The 27648-nt window shown below is 43.9% G+C and overlaps 2 protein-coding genes across 9 annotated transcripts in view; one reads left to right on the top strand and one right to left on the bottom strand.

Annotated features, from left to right (window-relative positions):
• LOC121594871 (G-protein coupled receptor 52) overlaps positions 1-27247 on the top strand; it is a 47144-nt gene extending 19897 nt beyond the window's left edge. For 3 of the 8 annotated variants that reach the window (XM_041918634.1, XM_041918631.1, XM_041918632.1), the window contains 5 exons: positions 5036-5828; positions 16819-17355; positions 17426-17684; positions 19292-19300; positions 21004-27247. In XM_041918634.1, coding sequence (XP_041774568.1) covers positions 17187-17355; positions 17426-17684; positions 19292-19300; positions 21004-21580 — 1014 coding nt within the window. In that variant the 5' untranslated portion in view covers positions 5036-5828; positions 16819-17186 and the 3' untranslated portion in view covers positions 21581-27247. Of the gene's footprint in view, positions 1-4209; positions 4364-4391; positions 4560-5035; positions 5829-16818; positions 17356-17425; positions 17685-19291; positions 19301-21003 lie in introns of those variants that run through there. The other 5 variants (XM_041918637.1, XM_041918629.1, XM_041918633.1 and 2 more) reach the window with 5 other exon arrangements.
• LOC121594872 lies at positions 219-824 on the bottom strand. Its single transcript, XM_041918638.1, has 2 exons — positions 559-824; positions 219-485 (listed from the first exon to the last, which is right to left on the bottom strand). The coding sequence occupies exons 1-2, from the start codon at positions 702-704 to the stop codon at positions 308-310; spliced, it is 324 nt and encodes a 107-aa protein (XP_041774572.1). The 5' UTR covers positions 705-824; the 3' UTR covers positions 219-307.
• Positions 27248-27648: the final 401 nt, after the last annotated feature.

Here is a 27648-nt window from a genome sequence, read left to right as displayed (position 1 = left end):
CGGCAGCCGTTGATTGACATGATGACATTTGCCAGATACGCCCCGATACACTCACCACATGCTGCCGGAAAACATTTTCCAACGGTCCCTCCCAAGGGGATCCTTCGCACTGAAAACAAAACGTACTGCACGTGTGTGTGTGTGTGTGCAACGACCGGTTCATTGCATTTCCCTGCATGTACCCGGGGAAAAAAAACGTTCACACTTATCGACAATCATTCCCGTGCGGTATGATTTATTGCCCGTTTGCACACATGCAGTTGCAGATAGTTTTGCTTTCCTCCTACTGCACCACTCCCACATGGCGTCAGAGGGGAATGGCACGCACTTCGCCGGCGGGAGTGTAGATCAGCTTCCAGCGGGGGCCCTCCGAGAGTAGATGCACCCGCGGGGCGAGTTGATTGATTTTGTGCAGCGCGCGTCGAGTGATCAGCTTCGTGCGATGACGGTTCGAGTATTTTTGTGCCGCCGCATGGAGCCGGTGACTGTAAAGAAAGGAAAAAGAAAGGTTACAAGAACTGTTAATCACAAAAACTACCCTCAGCGCTTGCAGCTTACCCTTCGTAGAACTGCCGAAAGGTTGCACTCTCCAGCACCAGGCGCAGGTTGCGCTGCTGGCAGATGTTGTACAGGCCGAGGTAAAGCAGCGAAACGGCCAACCCGATACCGGCGACCGTGTAACCGTAGAGAAAGATTAGATTCATTGGACGAGTAGGGTAATGCACTAAAAATTTAGACGTCTGATGCCCGCCAAAAACACAAAACTCGCTAAGCGCTTCCTCCCATCGTTTGCCCAGCCTGCTGAGGAGGATACAGTCGGCCTTCAAAGCTCATTGGTTGCTAAGGCGCTACATTTAAATCACACTCGCTCCGTGCGCTTAACTGTCAAATGTGAGTGCGCCTTTGCCCCGTTGCGCTCTTTTCGCTCCCAACCTCTAAGCACACTCCGAGCAAAATGGCTAATAGCATAATAGCGTTTCGGTGCAAATCAGACATTGCAAATCGTTCGTGTGATTGCACGAGAGTACCCAGCTTGAGTGATGTCCGTCCATCGCGTGGTTCGGCGGATGTTTCTTTTGCCCGGGACCGGAATGACGTCACTGATTGGTGAGTTCGTGCCCTCACCTACCCTCGTGCACGCGGTTGGTTTTGTGAGAGCTTTTGAGAGCGTTTCCAGCCCGAAGTGGATCTCAGCTTGGAGCGAGAGTGTGTTCCTTCCTTTGAGAACTCGACACGAAATAATGCTGACTTTCCATTGATGTGACTTTCCGTTCAACTGTGGCTTTGTGTGTGTGTGTGCGAGTATTGGTTAGTTGGTGGTGATATCCTTTCCGAAGCTATCCTCCCGGGAAAATGCTGAAGAGCTCCGTGCTTACGCTCAGCTCGAGTGGCTTCGTACGTGTTTAATCTTGGTCCTTGTTATAGTGAATGGACGTGTCACTTGCTACATGCGCTCGGCCGAGGGATGAGGCCTGATGGTGGTGGTCTGGTGAAACATATTTGCTCCCAGTCGAACATGCTGCTGGTTTGTTTTCCGTAACAGAACACTGTTCCGGCGAGGTTTTTTCCGTCTCTCTTTGTCTCTTCTATTTTTCTCTCTTTTTGCAACGATCCTGCCGTTGTAAGAGAGTAGTTGGCACAAATATGCTTGCTTATCAAAGTCTCATCGATATCGATACTCAGCAAACGGTAAACCAGTGGCATGGACCTACCTTTTTTGCCCCCAATGCTCACCCTCGACAACATACCCTTTTCCGTACCTTCGCAGCTCAACATTGAAACAAACAGAACAGGGAAGTCTTCCAACTAGACAAAAAAAACCTTATCACTGACATGTATCGCCGGTGTGTATCGTTGTACAACCTGTTCCTTATGTCGCTGCGAGTTTTTCCCGCTTACTGTACGCGGGAAGCGTGCACTGTTATCCCCGTAGCGTGATAAGACTATCATAGCATAGCTTCTATTTATAGCCGTCGCTTATCGGAACAGGTGTGCTACATATGCGGTGAATGGGTCGTATATTTACAGCCCCCAGTACGTGTGCTAGTCCGTGGAGTATCGTGCGGAAATTACCCTTTTATCGAACGGCCGATAATAAGGGAAGATGTGACGATGCGTGTGAACTTGGGGTTTCCCGATAAGGAAAGCTGAAGCCACATTCTGGCTGGGGGATAAAAACGGGAAAATACGTACGTTAGAAGTGATTCAACAATGGGCTTTTAATTACAAAATTTAAATGTTGAAGCTCACTTGTCGTTGGTCTTGGAGGTTTTTGGAACACGATGCAATGGGAAATGTTGAGCAATATTGTGTTTAATCAGGCTTAGTTAATGTTTTATACGAATATTTCTATATCTCTAATCTATCTCTAATCTTACGGAATATAGTAAATGACCATAGATCATGTATGTTGCATACCCTATCATGTTTTTTTTTTTCGTTTTTTGTACGCGTCGAAACGCTGGCAGTTGAAAATCATCAACCTGTTCTAGAGATGATAGTTCTACTAAATATCCTACACTTTTTCCTACGCAGCACATTTGCTACCGGGTATGGTTTGTCGACTGGAACTGGATCTGTAACGATTCCAGACCCAAATCAAGGTTCAAGGCATCGTTCCAAATCCGTAACAGTTCCAGGTACTGTTTCAGGAATTGAACAAAATTGAGAGCTATTTCAGGATCGGTATGGCTTCACGATCGGATCCAGGGTCGGTATGGGTTCAAGATATGTTCCAGAGCCGGTAAAGGATTCATGATCGGTTACTGGACTGGGATAGGTTCATGATAGATTCCAATACCGGGATAGGATCGTGATAGGTTCCAGTACCCATATGAGTATATAATCGGTTCCAGGACTAATATGCGTTCAGTATCAGTTCCAGGACCGCTAGGAGTTCATGATAGGTTCCAGTACCGGGATAGGTTCATGATATGTTCCATGGCAGATATGGGTTCATGATAGATATCAGGATCGATATAAGTTTATGATAGGTTCCAGGATAAGGATAGGTTTACGATCGGTTCCAGAACCAGTATGGGTTCATGATAGGTTCCAGGACCGATATGCGTTCAGTATCAGTTCTAGGACTGCTATGATTTCATGACCAGTTCCAAGACCGGGATGCGCTCATGAACAGTTCATGGACCGGTATGACCAGCATTGGTTCCTGTATCAGTATGGGTTCAGTATCGGTGCCTGGATCGGCATAGGTTCAGTATCAGTTTCAGGACCGGCATTAGATAATGTGCAGTTCTTGAACCAGAAAAGGTTATGTATCTGTGTCAGGACCTGTATGGGTTTGGTTTTGCTTTTAAGTCTCTTAAGGGGTACAAGGGGTCATAAGTATATCAGTTTAATTTGGTTTCGACACCATTAATTTTGGCACACTTTCTACAGTAAAGGGGATGTTTGAAGTCTAGTTGCGTAGCCTTGTAACCAGGCCAAACTAACTATTATTATCAAAATGTAGAGTTCATGTTATGTAAGCATATTAGCCCAACTTACTTCTTCTTAAAATATTTCTGTACCTATTTTAGCAGGTTCTTGAGAAAAGCATTAAACGAAAGTTGCAAAACAAACATGCAAATGTAATACAATCTGTATGGGCTACCCAATCAGATTGGTCAATAATCATTAAAAGTGACAAAGCCGTGTCGTTGCCTTCACAAAATCACTTACACCGTTATACACCGCACCAAACAAAAAAGGCGCTTCATTCATTGAACAAAAAACATCCTCCCGCTCTTTCCCTCCGATAAATGCCTCCTACTTTACCCCCATACGAATCCTTTATAACCTGTGTGTGTGTAATCGTGCAACGGTTATCTAAAAAGCTAATCACCATCACCATCGCATAATCCGAGGTCAGTGTTCCCATCAGTAACGACGGTGAAGGGAAACATCCTTTTCTCCGCTCTCCGTCACACCCTTCTCCCCCCTTTTTTTACACGACAATTCCAATCCCCAAAGCCGCATTGTTTGCTGGTACCCTGTTACGCAACGCCAAACTGCCAAAGCTTCCAAGCCCGCACGAGGACGAGCCTTCACGTACAGAAGGTTACTCTCTCTCACACACACACACACACACACACACACACACGCACACACGTTTATGAGAATTTCACTCACAGTATCCTGGCACGGCACAAATGAGTGCCCACGGAGATCGTTCGACACGGTCGGGCCACTGCTCGGGGGCCGCCTTTCAGTACGTTGAGTGCAAGCCGAGCGTGTAAACGTCGAGGCCGTGTTGGGGCTTTCTGCTGGTCGGGCTGCTAACAGTTGTCGCAGGGATTCACCCTTCGCCTTCACAGTGGAAGAGAGAGAGAGAGAGAGAGAGAGAGAGAGAGCGAGGAGAGAGGTGAGGAAGGATTGGAAAAGAAAACCAAGGCAATACCAGTAGCACTGGTGGAAAAAGCAACAAAAGTCTAATAAGAAAACGACACATTTTGTTTGATCGAAGGCAAACGACGGACTGTGACTGTGTGCCAAAGCAGGGGGAAAAAGTTCCTGAGGTGGAGCGAAAGTGTCCTGCGTGGGTGAGACAGTAGGGAAACGTACGGTTGCAGTGGCGATTTTGTGTGGCAGAGACGTTGGTTCAAGCTTGAATTGTAGCTTTTCCTGTTCTGGAATTTGGTGCAAAAGAAGAGTGTAGTCGAAATAATGCAGAGTAAAAGAAAAGTGCTCCCCTGCGGACTTGCTGCACAAAGCATCAAACCTTCACGCAAGTCTCGTCAATCTGTCAACGGATCCTGACATTCCCCCCCCCCCTCCCCTCCCAATCCCCCTAAATTTTCTCTGCTTTTTGTCCCTGCGTCACTGATCCACACCGTTCGTTTTTCATTCCCATTTCAATAGCAAATCAAAAAACTCACCGTTGGGTAGGGGAATTTTCACCAATTTTCCTAGTCGTTTTTTTTGTACAAAAGGGAATCTTTGCTTTGATTGAGCTTGTTAGAATGTGATATTCCCTTTCTGTATGAGTGTGTGTGTGTGTTTTCCATTTCTTATATTTCATGTTATCCTTCCACAGCCTGTGGGGGTAAAGTACAGCCCAGCAAAAAAAGGCGAATCCGTATGCTGTACAGTAGTGCGAGTGCAGCACCAACAACAAAAAAAGCGCAGGATACAGAGTGAATAAAAACGAGTGCGAGCGAGCGAAAGAGTGTGTGCGTGATTAAAGAAGAAAAAAAAACACAGCAAGAGAGTGATTAAAAGCGAGCAAAACGCGGTACATCGTGGGAAAACGAAGAAAAGCATCCCCAACGCACACACCAATAAAAAAAGGTTTGAAAAAAAAGCCACCCCTAAATGAGGGAGAGCGAAAGTGGAGTCTTGCAGTGAGAGAGAGCGAGAGAGCGAGAAAGTGAGTGAGAGAGTGAGTGCGCGCTTAGCGAGAGCTGCTTGCGGAGAGCGTGATTGCTCTTGCTCTTGAGGTCGAGCTTCGATTGCTGAGTTGGAATCGATTCTCGAGCCCATCGAAGTAGCAGCAGCAGGAGCAGCAGCAGTAGCAGCAGTGTGGCTACAGTGTAGTACGCAGATTCATTTGCTTATCAGTGAAGAAAAATAGTACACAGTGCGGTCGTGTAAATCAAGCACAATCTGGATGTTGTGAGTGAATAAGTGAGCGGAAAATATTTGGAAAATCAACAAGGAAAGGATACTGCTGTGGTTTTATGGTACAGTGAAGCCTTGACCTGGTACAAACGCATTGTCCGCAAGATCCGAGCTCTTCCATTTTCCCACGCCATCGTCACCAGTCAACTCCCGTTTGTCAAGGATTTGTGGATTAGTTTCCGGATGGTGTCCGTTTTTTGCATTGCACTGTAAGTATTCGTCGCGTGCGGTTTTGCGCTCGATTTTTGAACAGTTCGATTCGCCCTCTTTGCCGAAGAGCGAGAAGGGCGTGGAGCTTTCGACGGTCTGGATGGTTTGGCGTTCCGTCTAGAGAACGGTTTAATCGACATCAGGCTAAGCATGACCATTGGATACATTGATAGTTCTTTTGTTTGCGTTTTAAAGGACACTTCTCAAGGAATCTACATGATATAAGACTCAGAAAGCAATTTTAGATAAGGTAACACGATGGTAAATCACAAAAATAGGATGAGAAACGGAAAAGCGTGTCGCCCGCTAGCTTCGGTGACACACTATCTCCTCAAGCAATCCATTTTAACTTTGCTTCTTTATTACAGCACACATAAAACGACACGCAAAACCCCCCGCAAAGAGCGTTTAATTAAAAGCAAGTGCGACATAGCACAAAGGCAAGAAAACACAAAAAAGAGGTAGCAACTTTTCTCATTACGCTTCACTGCGCCCCCGGTGCGTTTATTGTGCTCTGCTGGCCTGGCCTGGGCATTCGGTTATCAGTCGCCAGAGCTAAAAAAACGGGAGAAGAAACCCGCAGGCATTTCGATCACCACACACCACCGACCACGACGCCGGAACGTCGCAACATGACGCTTGGTGGACAAATTTGCATTCCTGTCCTTATCCTTTTGCACGACATGCTCCGGCGGGTCTAAGGAATCGCCGCATGACACGTGAAAGCTCCGTTTCTGCGCCCTCCCCCCTGCGGTATTCGGCTTTGGGCCGGCAGGGTTGGCTACTTGCCAAAAACAGTTACTCCCGCACCGTTGCATACCTTGGCTTGTACCAAAATGTTGGCGTTATGTAAATGTGTGTGGTTCCCTGCCGAGGTTGGAATGTTCGAGGAAATGCCGCGGCGCCTTCGTACGGTGGTGCAAATTTTCAATGTGTGTGTGTGTGTTGTGCTGCACCAGCATGGAAAGGAAGGATTTAATGAACAGGGTATTGAACATTTCCCTTTGAAATAAATTTCAGTTCTATCTTTTTCGTTCTATTTGAGGAAAATCGCCCAATTTTTTGCCGCGTGTTGCTATGAACAACCTTTTCCTCTCGACCCATCAGGACAACCACCGGCACTGGCACGGAAACGGAGCACTGTTTGGCAGGATCCACTGGACTGGCGGTCGTTGCCGGTTGCGTGCCGAACCAAATCGATTTTCCCTGTCCCGGGCGTTGTCAAAATTAACTGACTTGACTTTTGCCGTTACCGATTCCGTCCGTTGCTGTGTCTTGCGGGGGGTCGTGTTTTGATAGTGTCCTCACTCGAATTCACCTTCAGCGTGCTCCGGCACGCTTGTGTGACCTCATCCGTCTAACATCGTGTCCCGCGGCCGTGTTTGGGACACATTGCGACGTTTTGAAGCAAACGTGTGCTGTTTTATGCTGACCATTTGGTCGCTGTTGCATCGATCGGTGGTGTGTTGGATAAGTTGGGTCGTTCTGCGCGCCATGTCATTTGTCGTAAGAGTGGCGCTTGTTTGGAGTTTAAGGAAACAGAAACAGAACGAATCAATTGAATGAATGAAGCGTTGTACAATTACGGCGCTACGTGATGTGCCTCTTAATGTGAAGCCTTTCCCTTTAGGGGAAACATGACGGTTCACCAATCAATTATCGATCGATCGGTCAACCATCTAATTATAGAGTCATGTGTGACAGTGAATGATCATTAGAATGAATTCGTGCCGATGATGGAAGAGGCTGCTGGTTTTCGCGTTACTAACATAGGCCCCTTTGATGGTTTAAATTCGAAAGATGGTGTGGTGTGTCAGGCTGTTTCAGTGGGGATATGCTTCAACTGGGTTTAATTTTCCATATCCAAATGAAAGATACTTTTCTCTATATTAGAGTGAATCACCGAACTAAATCGTTTCATTAACAAACAAATTTTGACTCGAGAGGGCTTCATAGTCATAGTTCATAAACTAAACTAATTATTAGACGTCAAAAAGGTCAAAATCTTTTTACTGCCTTGATAATCCCCATTTTACATAGTTTTTCGCCTTGTTTGAAAAAGATATTTATACTTTACAGTCTTTCCCCAAATCACGCGACACTTGAGTTACGTGATTTTTTTTTATTTCGACACTTCATAAGTCAATAATTGGCAAAATAAATAATGTTTAGAATCGTTAAAAAGACAGAAATATCCGAATTTTCTAACCGAGTTGGCTTAAATAAGTAGTTAGGTGCATAAGAGTACTAAATTCATTGAAAAATAACTATTTATCAACAACGTTCTGGCTGCAAAACGTGATATTAGAATTACATGAACATCCCCAGAATGCAATATTCGCGTAACTTGGGGAAAGACGAAAGTTCAGTAGAAAAGTTCAATCATACATGACCTAACATTTAGATTTTTCCATGCATCCTAGTGATGGGAAAATGAAGTTTTCGTCGGATTCCATTCTGGCTAGCTCCGAAGTTTTCTGGAATCAATTCCGGATAGTAGGTCCGGCATCGATTCCGGAATCGGCTCTGGGATCGAAATAGGAAATTGGAAATCGGAGTCAGTTTCGGCATCTCCATACGTATTGATAGCCACAAAGAATCCTAATTTACTTTTAAACGTTCCACTCTCATGGAGATTCGCGGTTTGAATTTCTTAAGAAATTATTGTCTACGCCCACAGATACAAAAAAACCACATTGATTGATTTTAGAACCACGCCAATACCACCTTTGCACTCTGATCCTTGAATTGCCTATCTCCTCCGGGGAGGGTCTTGTCGTCATCGTGTTCATCAAACGAAAATAAATAACATCATAGCCCCTTACCACTGTACCACTGCTCCTCCATGTCACACGAGAAGCAAATTGAATTTGAACTCAACCTCAACTTGCACCAGCTTTACGTAAATTAATTTCCATGTCACCAAACGGTCAATATGGTCAAGCAGCTCACATCCCTGCTCCCGAACAATCGGCACAGTGCCCGCCGAGCCGGTCGTTTTTTGGGGTAATTAGGAAAATTAAATCACCAACCCACTCCACCCAGCTGCAAGTTCGCATGTTGTCAATTGGCCCGCCCGGGCAAAAGTCGTCGTCGGGTTGAAGATAATTGATAAATGAAGCGCCCAACATCCGAGAGCAAAATGTTGGTCCACAACCGAAAACTGAGCAGTTGCGCTTAGAGAGAGAGAGGGTCGGGAAGGGACCGCAATGCAGGGTGCGGAGAGGTGAAAGTTGGTGACATCTTATTGTACAAATCACGTGCATAATCGAGTTGCAAAACGCCGTGATCGTCTTGACGCTTGGGGCATTTCGTTGTGGCGCTGATTGTTGGCCGTTTGCCAAATGCTAGTTGGCTCTGTTGGGATTGCACCCGGGAGGGGGTGGGAGACCGAGGGTGAGATCGAAAAATGGTTCCGTGTCCCTTTTTCCGCCTTTTTCCGTCTGGCTCGACGGGCAGTCGAGTGTGCTGGGGAAATGGGCAGCGCATACAGACATGATCGTTCGGATGCAGCAACGGCGCGTCGCTAAGGGGGGGGGGGGGAGGAGATGTGTTGCATGGGTGGGCCGTTTTTGCAAATGACTTCATCGTTGCACTAAATCGATTCCGGAGTGGGTGTGTTTCGTGTGTTTTGAAAATCATTCCGTTTAAGCGCTACCGTGCTTTTGATCTTGTATTTTGTTTTTAAGATGCAGAAACTGATTTATTGTTAAGTTGTTACCGTGTTGGATCTAAACACAGCTATTAAGCTTAAGCTGTTTGCATTATGTGTAGCACTAGTGATATTGCTAGAGGTCAATGCACACGAGACGAATATTAAGTGATTTGAGAAAAGGAAAATAGCTCAGATGAATCAGCTTTGCAATAAAACGGAAATTAAAACTTAAAAATCGAATTGAAAATGTGGAATAATAGATGTACTAACTATGGATGACTAGGGATTAGAGTTAGTTCTTGAGCCAATGATTATAGATAATATATGATACAAAACATCAGGTTTTGGAAGAAATTTCGTTAAAAAAGCAGCAAAATATATTGCTTATTGCATCAAACTATTAATAAATCAATTTTCATTAGGCAAACAAGAGATTGAGTCAAATTGAACTATATTTGATATGTTAATATAATTTAACATCCCTTCCTCGATATGTATACGTTCGTTTGCGTGAAATTAGATCATGAAATCAAAAGTTTTTAAAGGAACCTAATGTAATGTAATCGAATCGATGTTTGCTGTTTAATTCAGAATAATCTATTACATTTAATTTGCCTTTTAAATGACCATCAAGATTTTCTCATTGGCTTACTACGTAAGGTAGAATATATTAATACGATACAGGCAAAAGGACTCAAAATAGCTCATTTTAAATTCGCTTCATAAAACTCCAAACCAAACCACAAAAATCCCTCACGCTACAAAACTACCACCTGCACTCAATGGCGCCTTTGTTCCTTACTAAAATAGCAAATTTCTCAATAGCGTCTTAAAAACCCATAAAACTGGTGACATAACAAAGACGACGGCAGGCTCATAACAGGGGCAAGAGAAAGAGAAAAAAATACGCCTCATAATAGGTACAAACCTAGCTCAAACCGAACCGTGCAGCGAAGGTGGGAAATTGGAAGGATAGGTTTTCGTGTTGCACTCACCCGAACGCCCCATGCAAATGTCCCACCAAGTGGTGTGGCAAAAACGGAGAACAATTAAAAATAATTAGTAAACTTCAGCTGCAGCACTATATCACACACGAACACTGACACACAAACACACACGCTCAGTGTGAACACTCCCGGGTGTCTAAACCGCGCCCGAACGAGTGTATCCTTCGTGCCTTTAGCGCACATCACACGCGAGAGGCGTAAGAGGGAAGTGAAAAGGAGCGAAAAGGGAGAGCAATTTCCATCTCACTGAACACACACATATTTCGCCAGCATCCAGCAAAATCGACCATAGCGACCGGCAACTGTAACGGAACAGCAACCCCAACAGCGGTCCTTTCTTTCATTACGCGACGGATGAGAATTTCCACTGGAGCGCTAACAATGTGCGCGCGGCCCCGGGTAAACGACGCGTCTGACGTCATACGTTGTCGTCGTGTGCTCTCGCTTAAACACACACCCACACACAGACATATACAAGCGCCCCACCCAACGGCGGGCGGAAGCTGTGGGCGCTTCCCGATAAGGCTGTTGCCTCCTCTACCATCTGCTTGAAGCGCTTTTCTCCTCCGCTCATTGTTATTGTCGCGCCCTATCTGTTCTCTCCAAGCGAAGGATGAAAATGGCGCAACTCATTTCCGCCCATTTGTTGCACCTGGGCAAGGGTGTGCTGTCCGTAAAACGGAAAAGCTTTCGGGCCGTGGACATTGGGTGTTTCGTTCAAGAAAGTAACTGGGGCACAGTGTAGCTGTGCTGTGCTGTGGTTATGCATTTCCATGTACCCTGCACGTGTCGGTGTAGCTCGTGCCGTTCAGCGCTTATCTTCGAACATGAGGCTCTGCGTGTGTATGTGTGTGTGTGTGTTGTGCAAGATAGCATAAACATTTTTAGGCCAAGGTCAATAATGGTGGCGCTGGCTGGCTGGCTGGCTGCTGCTTCCTCCCAGGATAGCATTGTGGTCACGTGTTACGCATGTCATTGAGCTACAGTGAGCAGAGGCAACAGCCGCAGTGGGAAAAGCAAAACATACCAAAACGGGAAAGCCTGGGAACAACCGATAAACGATTGTTTCGCATTTTCCCTGTGAATGGATTATCCGATGCAATCCAGTGATGGCTGGTTTGTCCTGATTTTTGTTTTTGTTTTGAGAGCGTACGATAATGTATAGATGTACTTCTAATAGATAAAGTACCAATATAGGAACCTGGGTCATCGAGCATGGTGCTGCCATGTTATTGTTTATTTTTATTATTTTATTTACTCAGTTTTTCAACCTTTTGACAGGTTTTTAATCGACAAACCTTTAATCGAAGGAGACACCTAAATTTGTGAAGCATAATATACGTTTAATCGTTCGCAAAATACAGGATGAAGTTGTCTTCAAATTATGAACAAGGAAATTAAAGAAGCTTTGTTTTAGTTTTTGTTTTATTTAAACATATTTGTTTCAAATTTGTTCTATATACATACTATCTCTACTATCCCATATAAACCGTCAAATTGCTAACTCTGATTCTGAATCTATGTTTTCAGTGCCCATTTTATCTAGTAATGAAACAATTAACAGATTCAGTATTTAATGCATGTTAGAGCATTTGTTTGCGTAAAGCTGGTTGTGGAGCACTTTCTTTAATTAATTTTTTAACCGTAAAATAAAGTTATTATTCTAAAGACTAAGTGAGGATATATAGATTGAGGTTGATACCTTTAGTACATTATTTGAAAAATGCACATCTAAACAATATACGATACAATACATAAAAATGATTAAAATCCTTTGTTTAAAGTATTTCGACCTATTGCAAGGAGTCTCCAAACTGCGGGTCCTATGCGGCTCTTAGTAGTCTAAAATGCGGGCCGTGATGACTTTTTAAACGTTAAATAGTTTATGTTTTATTTATTTATTTATTATAAAATAGTTTATGTTTTACTTATTTATTTATTATAAAATAGTTTATGTTTTATTTATTTATTTATTATAAAATAAATTATGTTTTATTTATTTGTTTATTATAAAATAGTTTATGTTTTATTTATTTATTTATTATAAAATAGGCTATGTTTTATTTTCTTATCAACCCAAGATTATATTATTTGCGAAGCAATGCGAACCAAAAACTGAAACCTTTGTAGAAGTATATTTTGATTAATTTTAAAATTTAAATATTTAAATTTTATTGGTATTTCTTCATATTGCGCACATACTACATACATACTACGTACATAACATACATACTTTCATGATGATCCTTAACTATACCCTTACGAATTTTCTAAGCTGCCATATACTGCCTTCTAAAATGCAATAGATCTAGAAAAAAGTTATTTATTTAACATGTTTTGCCCAACACGCTCTACCATCAGAGCAATACATCGTCCAGATCGCTTTTAAACAAACCGAAACTCAAAAAAGCCCCCACTCATCAACATAAACACCTTCGGGATTGATTAATCTGTACCCATCACGTGTGTCGTTCACCCGTTCACACGCTCTGCATTCGAGTCGGGCAACACCAGTCACAGACCGTCGTCCCATTATTATCTGTTCCCTCCGCTCCCAGACCTCATTCCCCAATTGGCATAATCACAACACGTGTTTACATTCCCAGGTTGTTTGCTGTGTATGTTTCCGCATGCAAAATCGATAGTCGGAAACGGCTGCCGCTGCGGCCACGGGTGGACAGAGATTTTACAACATAAAACGCTATCCTTTTTGTTTGATCAGCCACGGGAAGAGCGGCTGGCGGAAAAAGGGAGAACGTGTTGCAGTATAAAAGCACGTGGTACCGAACATCTCCCCACGGTTCACGGTGTATCGATCGAATTGGCGATCGATCGAGTCAAGGCATTTGCTGCTGTTGCAGCTTCTGCTGCTGCTACTGCTGCTGCTGAATTTGAACTGCTAACAATCGACACCCGGGGCAAAACGCGTTTATCATAATGGGGGCAGAATTTGGGATTCGCTCTACTTCTCCCGAAGGGCAACATGTCGACATGCTGTTTATTCAGCGTATGCATTGACACAGACACACAATGACATGCAAACATGGGAAATTTAGAATTAAACACAGAGGATGGTGGCTGAATTTCACAAAACTGGGCAAATATCGATGTAACTTCCCACGGTACTCCCTCGGCTACCATGCAGCATAATTGAGCTAGCGCTGCAGGCAAAGATTGTAGTCGGTATCGGCTCGTAGCTTTGCAATTCCCAAATCATACATCAAACGCTGAGCCTGTCAGTAAATCGCGTCTCTATCTATGACGTTTTATGTTGTTTGAATCAAAGAGGTAAAAACTGCCCCAAAAAGAGTTTTCCATAACTGATTGGGTCGAATGTTTGCTGTCGCTTTTGGTGCGATGAAATACACACAACCATTTGCCTATGTATGTAAGTGTGTGTGTTTGACCTTGGGAAGGGTGAGAACATATTTCAACACACAGTTTGTGTGTGTGTGTGTGTGTGTTTTTTTTTCGCATCCACGCTTGTGCCACGCTTGTTTAATATTAGATGGAGACGCATGGTGGTTCACTAGCCAGGAGGTGGATTTTTTATGGGCCGGTCGACGTAGCGCTAGCGCACTTCTGGACGTAGACGAGACACGGATATTAAATCAACCTTATCCGTGCTGGCAGTGCGATGTGCTGGCGTACTTTTTTATAGCCACCCGTTCGATTGCCGCACGGAAATCATTTTTCATATTCACTTTATGCCCTGCTGGCACTTTTCTACAATCAAAATTTTCATTCCCGACATGGCGCTACGAAAATCAGCCAAATATTATTGATCGCAGCCCCGGGAAAATCAATCACTGGCTGCTAGTTCACTTATATAATTGAGGGTGTAGAAAAAAAGGCCCTTCCACCCCGGGGCCAAATATCTCACCTCTAACCTAATTCATTCTTGTTATCGTTCACTTGCCCCCTTGCGTTCGCGCGCCAATGCTGCATAATAATGCGAACGTACGTGGCATGAAATACGTGGCCCAACACCTTCCTCCCTCTCCCCTCCACGAACGCTTTACATTGCGCGTGCCAGAATGCAATAAAATCATACCTCCAGATCGATGCCCGGGCGACGCGTCCAGGACGACGCGTGCTCCATGTCCTTTACACGACGTTCGCCAAGTTAGTAATGTAAAACCATCGGTGGCGTACGTTTACTGCTTCGTTCCGTTTCCTGCGCTACTTCGTTTGGGCGCTATTTACTAACCGACCTGCCTGGCCAGCCCAGGACTTGGGGCTGCGTGCACCGGGCGCTATCCCGCCAAAAGGGAACGGATGGAAAGCTTGCATGAATAATTTAACAATTATACAATTGCATTTAATGCCAGCCGTTCATTAAGTGCTTTTGAACCGGAAACGGCACTTTTCCTGTTCGATGTAGAAACCCGATGGGTAGCGCGAGTGCCCTCCGATGGTTGACCAGGTAAATGCTGCAGCTGCAAGTCCGGTCCACCATTCGCTTTGTTGCGAAGCGAAGGACTGCTGCAACACGGAGTGGATGGGTGGGGTTGTTTTTTTTAAAGATTTTTATCGTGTGCTGGGGAATATATTCGCGCCATAATTACAATGATTTACAACGTGTCTTGGTGATTATCAGCAGGACTTGGAAGTAGGAAGTAGCACGGGAAAGATTGCTGCAAGTCGGCTGGGGCGTGCTATGAGGTGAAATGAAGTGTTTTGCTACTGATTGTGTTAAAATTAATTTCAATCGCTATATTCACAGCAACTATACGTTTACGTTTCACGTTAATATTACGGGTATGCTGGCACACAGACACAAACAGATATGTGTTGATTAAATGATTGTCCCCAATGAGACGATGGTCTGGCAGCCGAAAATGGTGCCAGATGGCCTTCCGAGACATTAAACATGCAAACGAGTGGTCATCACCCAGCGATCGTGTCCTCCATGGACGACCTTTGTTGAGGTGTGAGCCCAGCGGAATACTGAATGTACACAGAATGACGTAGCTGTGAAACAAGCCGCACGATATGAACTGAATCGAGAGTAGCTAATTACGGTTAACCAAACAAAAGGAAAGGCTTGTGCAAAGGAAACGATTGTAAGAACACTTAAATAAAAACTGTGTCTATCTTTTGCTAGCACTTACGGACTCTTAGTACATAATCGCCTTTCCAATAAAAAATGGACAATCTTTGTTAATTTGTGGTCCTTGAATGTCGTACATGAAGACGCTAAATTTGGTTGTTTGCTATTGATTGATTTGGAGACACAAACAAAAAAGGCAATAATTAAACAGTAAATATCGACAACATAACTTACTATTTTCATTTGAACATTTGCAATCTGTCCCTTTTTTATCATATTTTTGTCTCCCTTATTTGGAAAATCACTTATTCATATGAGCTGTTTCAATGGTGTGTACAAGGCTTTGTTCTTTAATCTGCAACCGCATTCATTATATCCTGTATCAACTGTTAAATATGCGCGTACTGCATTTGGTGGTTGAATCTAATCCTTCTACTGCTGAATCTATACGAACAACAAATCATCTTCAAATATTTTTGAGGCTACATTCCTTTTCGGTTAATCCAACCTTGTTTTAGCACGAATGAATGGCTAACTTCGATCGTAACGTAGCGAAATGGAAGTACCGTAGAAATCGCGACCTTTTGGTCTTGCCTATTCTGTTCTAAAATGTGTTGTGTTCTAAAACAGAAACTTTCTTAGAACAAATAGCAAATTTTATGCGGAAACCTGAGGGACGTCTGCAAAAGTGCAAAAAATTGATGGAAAAATACAGATTTTCTGCAATTTTGGCCCAGAACAGTATATAAAAAGGAGTAATAATTTGGGCTTTTGTTTCATGGTCTAATTGCTGCAATTGCGGTATTATAGATTTATTATTACTGCCATCCATATAGATTTATTATAACAGATTTATACATATTCATTAAACTTCAGGTTGGAATTAACAACCTAACTATCTACGCTGTCATGCCGGCCTATACAGGCTCTTATTAACTCTTAAGGAGACTTATTAGTACCACACACGGGAATAGTCAGGCCTTACATCGGGCTACGATCCGGATGGGAATCGGTCTTGCCTCATTATCATCGATACAATGCACTTCAAACTTCTTCTGTCTGGCCTGTACCCACTAGTGAAGTGAGCTTGGCTTATTGATTACCCATAGCAAGATAGTCAGTAATACGTATGGGATTACTTCAAACTACATTAGACATTAGACTACACAGACCGGCACTTCAAACTACATTATGTATTTTGTTCATTAAAAAATATCTCTTGTACTAAAACGTGTACTAAAAAGTGTTTGTACCTCCTTTCTTCTTTTTCACAGCTCTGTTACGGTGTAAAAGTATCGCAATACTTCTGACAGTTAAATCCAACGTTCTTCCATTACGGTGCGGTGCGTGAATGATTGCACAACACTAACGTTGCTGTACTAAAAGCAAAAGCCCCACACCTGCGTACCCGGTGGTGCGATCAATGTGTGAGCTCGGATAGAGTGTGTGCCACCAATAGATGAGCGGCTGCCCTCGAACGCCCGAAGTCGAACCACGCCAACGAGGACGATAACGCCGCCGAACAAACGACGACGGTTCGGAGCTGGTACGCATTCGCCCCCTTCGCCGACGCCACGTCATGACCGGAGCTGAGGTAACCGTCCTCCCGGATCCGGTGACGCAGTGATGCGGCGAGGGTGCAATGCTTATCTCGCCCGTCTCTGTTTCAGGAGTTACGATGCATGGGCTGAGTCACCTGCAAACCGGCTCAACCCTGGAGGCGCTCACGCAGGCCACGATCATCCTCATCCTAGCGGTCGCCATCGTCATCTCGAACCTCATCGTAGTAGCTACATATCTTAACTTTAAGGGTGAGTTGCTGTAGTAGCGGACGGTGAAATCGGACATCGCGTCATTCGTCCACGTTTGGCTTCGTTGCAGGACCTCATGAGGTTATAAACTATTACCTGCTATCGCTAGCGGTCGCCGACCTGCTGTGCGGTCTGTTCATCGTTTCGCTCTCGGTGTATCCGGCCTTCAGCGGAGAATGGATATACGGCGACGTGGTGTGCCGGATGGTCGGCTACCTGGAGGTGACGCTCTGGTCGATCTCGGTCTACACCTTCATGTGGATCTCGGTCGATCGCTATCTGGCGGTGCGGAAGCCACTGCGCTACGAAACGATCCAAACCAAGACGAGGTAAATGTTGCACTTCCGGCTCGGTGGACAGGCGGCCCACTTACCGGTACCGTTCACCGGTGACCGATGATGGTGTTACCCCCCCCCCTCCCCCATTGATCCTTCACCCTGTTACCCCTATCATATCCCATGAAAGATCCCACTGTACAGCTCCACTGAGTTGGCGCGTACAACACACACAGCAAAATAACCTACACACACACACACAGACCGATGATACAATACACTGATACAATACGTATACTGCGCGCCCACTTCATCACCACACAACACTTTCAACACCCACAGTTGGGGTCTCGATTTCCCATGGAGGGTCCCAGATTCCGGACACTCCCACCCACCCCCACCTTTCGACGTCTGTCAACACCATCGCACTTTGGTGTGACTGTTTCGCTGTCGTGCGTGTGTGTGCGTGTGTGTGTGTGTGCCTATGACTTATTTGTGTACCAATGCGTGATGTACTGTATCGTAAGATGTAGTTGTGCAACGTACCTCACAGTGTGATTGTTTTTTTGTTGTATTTTTTTCATATACATATTTCGTTATTGATTTGGTTTTCTTCTGAACAATTTCTTTCTTAACTAAATACTCACCCTCGTTTGTTGACACCCCGCGAATGAATGGTTATGTGTTATATAGTGGAATACAAACCAGACAAACTTCCATTTGGTTGAACTAATGCTTGACTGAAGTTGATTTTCTCACACAATTTGTGCAATGTGTTAACTCTACTTTGTTAAAGAACTTTTGTTAACAGTTTTGTAATCTCGTTGCGTTACACTTCTTCTAAAAAACTTCAACTTGTTTTTGAATGTTGGTTGGTTGGAAAATGTATTTCCTCTTCTTCTTGTTTTTGATGTTACAATCTCTCTGTAAACCTCGTTAGTTTTTTTTACATTTTTCCGAAACGTTTTTTTTTTGTATTTTTGTGTTCTCTCTCACTCTCTCTCTCTCAATCCCATCTCCCACCCTCTCCGTATCATCTATGTTTGAGCCGTATCTTATTCTATCTTTCTCTTTCTCTCGTTCTCTCGTCGGGTCCGTCCCCTCTGGATGGCACACTAAAACCCACTCCAATTTATGGCATCCCCTTTATGGCAACGCATGGCGGTTGCGGTTTTGATGCGCGACACACTCCACCAACTTGCGCAACTCCCAACTGCACAACCGATCGCGTACATGCGATTGTGGCCTGTTGTACACACTGATAAAAAACACACACACACACATGCGCCCGCGCACGCACACACACACACATCTACACACTTACATGTACATCCTTCCTTGATCACCTTTCCCACGTACACCACCGACAAAATTGAATAATCGAACTAATACAAAACTAATGTTGCGGAATGCTCTGGCCATTACTTTTAAAATTTTGTGCGAGTATGTGTGTGTGTATGTGGGTATGTGAGAGTGTGTATGTGTGAGCGTGTGTGTGTGCGTGTGTGTGGGTGGGTGTGTGTATGTGTGCATTTGTGCGTGGGGAGGGTGCACACGGGAGAGAGAAAATGAAAGAACGGAACGGAAAACCCCTTTATTGATCGATGTTTGTTCGTGTGTGATGTTCTACTTCCCCCTTCAATACTAATACTAATATCTAGGAATGGAAGGTTTGAATACTTTAGCCAGTTGGATACTTTCCGTATATATACATATATTATTTTTATAAAATGAGCTCCTCCCCGCCCAGTTTGGTTTCCTGTTTTAGCAAACTATCCCTGTATTTTTGGTAAACTTGGTTTCCTTTCTTTTTAATGCTGTCTATTTTGGACATTGGAATTCCTTTGCTTTTGTAGCACTTGTTTTGCTACTTATCGAAGAAAAAAAAACAATTAGTACATTGCACCATTCCCTTATCATTTCGCTGTACAAAGAAGTAGAGCTATATTGGTATAGATATTGTTTTATGTATTATTTGGATAGTTTTTCTTTCGATCCGTTAGGTAGTCCGCACCATCGCAGTAGAGGTTAACGTAGATAGTATACTTAGTTCCTTGCAAAATTTAGTAATCCAGCACGACCAATTGCACTATGAATACATTTCTAGATCTGTTTAATTCTAGCAAACACAACCTTTCCATTTATTTACCTTATTTTATCTTAATGATGTATTATCATTTTCCTTGTTTATATACATATATTTCAACATAAAATATGCAACGAATTAGTGTACAAAATGTTCAAATATCCTAAATGAAAATCATTCGCCGTTTCACATAAATCCCAGTATAGTAGAGATTGACTAATTTTGTATTAAAATACAATGTCAATGAAGCTTAAACTCCAATTAGTGAGTCTCTACTGTATTTATTGTAACTCATACGGTGGCGCCCTCTATTAGCAACGCGAGATACTATCGTAAGGGCTAATGCTGATAAAAAAATCCCTAAAAAATTTGTTTCTTCAACATTATGATAAGAAACAATACATTTTTACACACTCTGTTACAACAATCCGCTCTCAATCAACCATCTCGCCCGTTACCCCTTTTCTTGAGGGACCTCATACCCCCCCCCCCCCCCTCCTCCTATATATGTTCTACACTCTTTCTGTTGAGTAAAAGTGATACAACTTCGCACCACTGCTTAGTTTGTAGAGGTAGTTAATTGTTCCCCTTTCACGCCGCACCCTGGCACGTGCACGACCCCCCTTCCCCCCGCAGGGCGCAAGCCGTTTGCGTTCCACGTAAACGTTGTAAACCACACACGCAGCTTGGCCGCGTGCGCTATCGTTGCGCTGTTGTCGTGTTTGTAGTTGCGCTGTGTAGATGTTTTTTTCTTCTATTATGCCGTACACACCCTCGGCCCCCTCTCAGCCGCCCATACACTACCTTCTGCCACCACTTACGTACTGCCACCTGTCACGCCACGTGGGACGGGGGTTTGACAACGCTTCCTTGTGTTTTCTTCTTCATTTGATTCTTCTTTTGTTTTTTGTTTGCATTCTTTACCGTATCTCTCTGTATGATAAGCCTTATGCTGCGTATTTTGCGTTATTCCTTAATCCGTAATTACTGTATTCGTATTCGGGATTAATGCCTAGACGCTTGATTGGAAGCGAAGCCAGTCCGAACAGAGCGTACTAACGGATCGAAATCCTCTCTCTTTCTCTCTTTCTCTTTCTTTCTCTCTCTGTTTCTCTCTGTCTCTCTCTCTGTTTCTTTTTCTTTTCCTTTCGCTTTTTTCTTCACCCACTTACTCGCTCTCTGTCTGACCCGTAACAACCCCTCCCCTGCCCACCCCAACTCACCCTCCCCCATCCCTTGTCCCTTCACTCCTCCCCTCCCATCCAACCCACCGATTTCCCGATAAAGATGCCAATGCTGGATGGCGTTCACGTGGATCTCGGCAGCCATGCTTTGCTGTCCACCGCTGCTCGGCTACAACGAGGCCAACTACAGTAAAACCACCAACATCTGTATGCTCGAGTGGGGCAACATGGCGGCTTATAGCGCAACGCTGGCAATCCTAGTCCTGGGGCCGAGTGTCATCTCGATCGTCTACAACTACGGCTACATCTTCACGATGATGCGCAAAGTGCGATCGGGTGCACCGATCCACGATAAGGAGTACGCCACGGCGCTCGCCGAGAACCTAGCGAACCCCAGTCACTGCATGTCGTTCGCATTGGTGTTTTCCTTCTGGATCTCGTGGGCACCGTACATTGGGTTGCGCATCTACGAGCTGGTGTCCGGGGAGACGATCGACAATCCGCTGCTGCACTTCGGCGCCGTCTGGATCGGCATCCTCAACTCGTTCTGGAAGATCATCATCATGACGAGCATGTCGCAGCAGTTCCGGCTGCTGGTGCGGCTCCTCTTCCTCACGATCTGCTGCAAGACGAAGGGCCGGCTGCAGGCGGAGCTGATCGGGCTGGATCCGGACGACTAAGGCGGGATGGACTGCACAGACGGATGGATGGACTTCACAAACACGCGCACTGCTCTGGTCAGCCGGTGAGCACGATTCCGGAGAGTTGAATCGAACGATCGTACAATCAACTTTACTTACACACACACATACACACACAGATATACACAAACACTTTGTGCTATTAAACTGTACCGACCCGATCCCGGGACAGTCCCAGAGGAGTAGGGTTAATAAGGGAGTTAGGGTAGTTGGCAGCGAACTCAAAAGAGAAAAGAAAAAAAAACCACGCGCTTTTTATTCGGCAGGGTTAGAGCAAGGTAGTTCCCGTCGTACAATTACCACTCAAGCGAAACCATCGACAGCAAACTGCACTACTACTACTACTACTACTAATACTGCTATTGCTACTATCGACTACTACTTCTACTACTAAGAAGAGCGCTGACTTAGGCCGCCGTTAGACAGCGATGGCAAACATTGTATCTTATTCTCCCTTATATACCGCCCGCGCCATATAGCCGTACTCCTCTTATACACCGTATAAACGTGCGTGTTTACAGGTTATCCCGTTTTACTTCAATCGGTAGGCCGTAGGAAGCGCTGCTATAAAGCTGCATTAACTTCTAGCTGCTAAGAAGGCGGGTAGATCAGACAGCTAGTAGCCTAGTATACTATGCACCTGCTACTGCTGCGGCACCCACTTTGTCGCGTGCCTGTCTCTCGGGTAGTCTCTCGGCGCGGTAGACTCAATTACATTGCTACAAAACTGTGGGCTGTGTATGTGTGTTTGTGGGAGAAAGGCGCAGAATGATTGAAGAAGAAAAACCTATTCCCCCCATTAGAACCTTTTGAACAATCAATCTTTGTCACGAATAGATCTTTCAATGTTTGTGTGCTGTTTGTTTGTGGGCGACGTTGCGCTCTAAGCTAGTACTGTGCAGACCGTTCGTGTGGAGAGGCATGAAAGAATGCAACAAACTAACCTTTTGAGTGAGACAGCAAGACGAGCTGCTGCGATGTTTCTTTCTCCACGTGCGTTGCGTTCCAGCAGTACGATGGATAGAGCGAGAGAGAGAGAGAGGACTTCAGCATATGAAGGTTCCGGTACTTAAGCAAACACACTATTTCAGGGCTCACCAATAACCGATACATACTGTGGATCGAATTCATACGCTATCGGAATCAATATACAAGGGAGAGAAGGCGAACAAGAAGAAGAAGAAAAAACACACCGAAACTGCATCAGTAAAGTAGCGCAAAGCGACTACCGTTAGATGATAAATATTTGCAAACCATGCCAAAAAGCTAAGATGGAAGATGGTATAAATTACCAAACAAACTAGCGATACAGCAGACGTGACAGAAGAACAGGGTTAGGAAGTAACGCATCAGGCCGCTACCACTAGCAAGCAAGCAAGCAGCGCTTACTACTGCACACGCTTGCAAACAAAAAGAGAGCCAAAAAGCCGTACATAGACAGCCGCAAGCCGGAAAACAAAGCGTGTAGAGATTGTAGGTACGCAAGCCTGTCAACAGTTTCACGTGCATGGTTATATTTTCTAGATTTTTAAACGAGTGAGACTAAACCAATGTAAAAGTAAAAGTAAACGAAACAAAACACACTATTTGCACGCATCGCAAAGGAATGCTTGCAATTGCAACACACACACACAGGTAAGTGGAAATATAGAGAGAAAGAGAGAAACGAAACATATAAACCAACATAACAAAAAAGGGAAGAAAGACGTTAGCAAACAAACAAACAAAAAACAGTAAGTGTGCATGTTTAATCTTTAATAAATGAAAACAAAATATTATAGTAGTAGACTGCGAAGGGCGAAAGAGAAACTTGTTAAACGAAATGCAAAACAAAACAGTAGCCAACTGAACCAGCTAATCGCGTAGGATCGGATTGTTTGCTCCGAATCGCATGCTGGAGCAGTGTATGAAACTAAATGAGCGATCTCATCGTTAGAGCAGATCAGTTTTGTTTCTACAGCTCATCCCACATTTTTCGGAGGCAGGGCGTTGTGAGCCCTCTTCTCCTCTCCACATCGAAGCAATAATACCCCACCATTAAGCGGCCCCTCACAATTCCTTTCCTCTCCCACCCGTCTCCGTGCTAATTGTTATTCGTTAGTAGACCGGCTGCTTTGTTTTTGGGGGGAGGGACTGCGAAATGATCTATTGCCAGGTTATGCCAGCCTCCAGGCAATGGGAATCGTTGCAATAGTCGAACCAGTTTTGTTAGCCACTACTTATGTACATAGGGAAATACTTTCGCTCTCTGTTTATTAGTAACGTTTGGGTTAGACACCGCAGAACTTTACCGTTAAGTTTGAATAGTGTGCAAAGAGAAGTGCGTTTTAATATTAACTTTTGATTACGGTGACTCTCTTTTGTTCTGATTATTATTGCGAATGCCTAATTTTTTATTCAAATCTAACTTAAACAGTCGCGGAACAACAACGAACCTTTTCGGTCCCGGGTCATACTACTAGAAAAGCTCTCGGTTTTTTTTTCCTCCCAAAAAATAGATACAACCTTTGTGAAAAATCAATACAGAGGCATGATGAACTAGACACCACAGAAGTCGGTAAAAGAATAGGCTAATAATTATTTAATCGTAAGTTCGTTAACATTTCGTACAAATGTTTGTTCGATGCTCTTAGTAGTCGTTACCAGAAAAAGAAAAAAAAAAACAAAAAACCCAGAGAAGCGAAACGAGTACATAAGTGAAAAAAAGAACACCAGAATCACGAATCGACGCAAACACACAGGTAAAAGCAAGCTGGAATAAAAGATAAATAAAACAAAGTTAATAAGTTAAAACGCATGCTAATAGGGACAGGGAAAATGAAGCAGCCCATTAAGCCGTACTGCAATAAGTAATGATGCACAGAAGTAAACGTAAGCAAGTAAACGAGTTTAGTATGGTACGGTAGCGTAAACAGAAAGGACGGTCTCGATCGGTGGTTTAACGTCGCGGGTACGAACACGGGCACGGGAACTAATCTTAAGAATGCAGGAAAAGTAATAGTAATGACACTGAAGAAGAAGAAGAAAAAGAAAAACAGGGACATTTCCTTAGCAAATGGTTCAAGCATTCCTTTAACATTTGTTTGTAAGAAGCAGCCGCAGCAGCAGCAGCAGTTAGAGAAAGATGGGCGCAAAGGAGTGTGAGTTTTGGCACAATACCTGGAGCTGGATCCTCCTTGCGTGTGATCGACCGCGAACAGCACTGGTGCACTGGATCCAATAATGTCCTTCCATGCGATCACTAGCCAGTTCTACTAATAATGTTACGTTTAAAACCACAGCTACTATTACTATTACTACTACTACTACAGCTACATCTACACCTGTCTTAGCCCAACTTTGAATTGTGCACAGAAAGGTGCCGAAGTAATGTATCAGTCCGACACACAGTCACACACACTAGTGCCCTTTTCCGCTCGGCCCACCAATTAATTCGGGAGCAAGCAATACCAAAAAGCTTCCCTCCCTAGCCAGTCCCCGCGCCCCATTAACCAGTCTGTACTATCATGGTTTTGGCATATATGTTTCCATAAGGCCTACATACACACCGAACTAACACATGCACAGACACACACACGTACATAATTACCATGTAATCCAGGGTAGCAAAAGATGTAGGGATGCTATTTCCCGTGCAAATCCCGTGAAATTCGTCACACGCGCGTGTGACGCCTCTCCTGGCGCCACGGCGTGTTTGTTTAGATTAGCAACTCTTTATCAGAGATCAAACATGGTTGTTGAAACGGTAAGGTAAATGGAATAACGAAACTGCCCCTAAGTGATGGCGAACGTTTGTTTTTTGTGTGAGTTGCCAGCATGTCAAAACTATTTCCTTCAAAACGGGATGAAGCGTAACGCCCAGACAGAAACCAAAGCAACGTACTTGGCGAGTGACGAGCAGGAGGTGATCTTAATTTACTAAAACAATGTATGAACCCTTTTAACGATCCTTACTACAACAAGATGTACGGTTGTTGCTTCATCGCTGTGTCTCTGATCGCTCTGATCAAGATTTAACCCCTCCGGAGTAAATCGATTTTAAGCTATACTTCTTTCACACACTGCGCAAAACTAGCTGATAGTAGCGGGAGCTGATATAGGGAAGAAGGAAAAAAGATAGAGCTACGTTTTAAACGACTTGCAAAAACAGAAACAAGATCCGTATAATCTCACATAAACAAAATCACATCTTTTTAAGAACAAACTTACACCGCTACTGAAATTCAAATCCAAATATAACCGTTACAATGCGTTACACTCCGATACGCGTTACAGTCTAAGTAGCCCGCCAATTCAGGGGAGTCTAAACCGTTGCTTGTAGTGTACGGAAACGTTGTTCAATCCAGGATTAGGCTTATTAGGTCGGTGGTTTAGTACGGTCTGTGGGTGAAGAGAGTGCCGAAAACCCGAAAATGAAAAAAAAGTGTGGTTGTGTGGTTTTACTTCTACTACATTTTCCACCCCGTTGTCACGTGTTACCCCGTACAGCAAAGGCACACCAGCCCATGCCGTGGATGAGTGTGTGTGCGTGTGTGCGTGCACAGGGGCTATGTAATTCCATATTTCGCTTCGGTCGTAGACTAGTGTTCACTAACAAACAAATACACGGTGATCGAGAGAGATAGAGAGAGAACGGTTGGTCGTGATGACTCCCGTTCACGTTTAGTACATGTATGCGCATGTATACATTAGTCAGGTTAATAGAATTGCTCAGCTCTGAGTGGACGGATTGGGACGCGTTTCGGGCGAACTTTCTCACTTTTTCTCTCTCACACTCGATGGATGACGCTATAAAGTCGAACATTTAATCTCATTGGCTATTGATACGTGTAAACAGGCAAACAGAAAACAGTTTCAGTAGTACTTGCGGCTAAGCTTAGTGCAAACAAACACACACACAGACACAAAACAGAAAGCAAACCAACCGTTGCTTGAATTTGACGAACGAATACGTTTCATGGGATATTTATCTGTTTGGTATGTGTTATTTGTTTCGTTAGATTTTTTTCAAGAGTAACAAGAGTTTAACAAGAGTTTTAGATGGTTAACATATTCAGCTTTTTTTACTAGACAAGTTATCAACTTTTTATTCAAATTTAAAAGACATTATGTTCATGCAATACTTCAAAACAATTGTTCTACTATACAATTTATTTACACAATATTTCATATTGTCTTTCTCTTTTATTCGTTATCTTTCTTTTTTATTCGTTAAAAACACGACTGCACATGGCAGTCAGAAAAAGGCATGAGCACATAGGACAACTAGTTATACATGAGGAGAAAAAAAAACAACAAAACTATGTACAAGGCGCAAATGAAGGCTACCGGAACAAAATGCAAACCAAAACCACACATGTACACACACTTTGTAGAAGCTTCCGTATATAATCAATTAAAAACAAATGTGGGAAATAAAACTACAGCATTGTAGCATTCGCAGCCGGCAGCAAAGAGACGTAACATGTAATTCACGAAGAAGAAAAACAAAACATTAGAATATTTGCAAACTGGCTGTTCCATCATAGCGTGAATGAAAACGATTAAGAAGTAAAAAAAAAAACTTAGAAAGAAATGTGTGACGAATGATGTCCAGATTTTTTAATTTATAATAAACCATTTCCAAATAAAAAAAAAGAAAATGCATCTCTTGCAATGGTTATTTTTTCTCCTCGGAAGGGTATTTGGATATCACACAACGCGTTAAATTTCACGAGAGGATTATCTTGCCGTATGAATGAATGTGGGCAATTTCCGAATAACGGCCACAATTTAAAAACCTAAATTACCAAAATAACCTTTCCACTGCCAGCAAAATATCCCATCCATCAGCTGAATGTCAAACGTCAAACCTGCAACACGGTACCATAAACGCACCGAAGCAACCAACTTTTTTGCGAGAGAGCGAATTTGCTCGCGCTTCTCTCAGCACGGTTCAAGGGCAAGCGAGATGGCCGCATCGGGAGGCGGCTGCACGAGCGAGACAACCCGCTCAGCTGCCAACTGACAGGTCGCGTTGCACACACGCACGCACGCATACACATTTC

This window comes from Anopheles merus, chromosome 2L, assembly GCF_017562075.2.
Source record: "Anopheles merus strain MAF chromosome 2L, AmerM5.1, whole genome shotgun sequence".
Taxonomy (NCBI): domain Eukaryota; kingdom Metazoa; phylum Arthropoda; class Insecta; order Diptera; family Culicidae; genus Anopheles; species Anopheles merus.
This window is presented reverse-complemented; position numbering and strand designations above follow the sequence as displayed.

Bases quoted from the DNA above. Each gene is read 5' to 3' on its own strand.
- LOC121594872 (XM_041918638.1), bottom strand. From the start codon at position 704: ATGAATCTAATCTTTCTCTACGGTTACACGGTCGCCGGTATCGGGTTG. The intron at 486-558 runs GTAAGCTGCAAG...CTTTCTTTACAG, and splicing joins TTTCGGCAGTTCTACGAAGG to TCACCGGCTCCATGCGGCGG.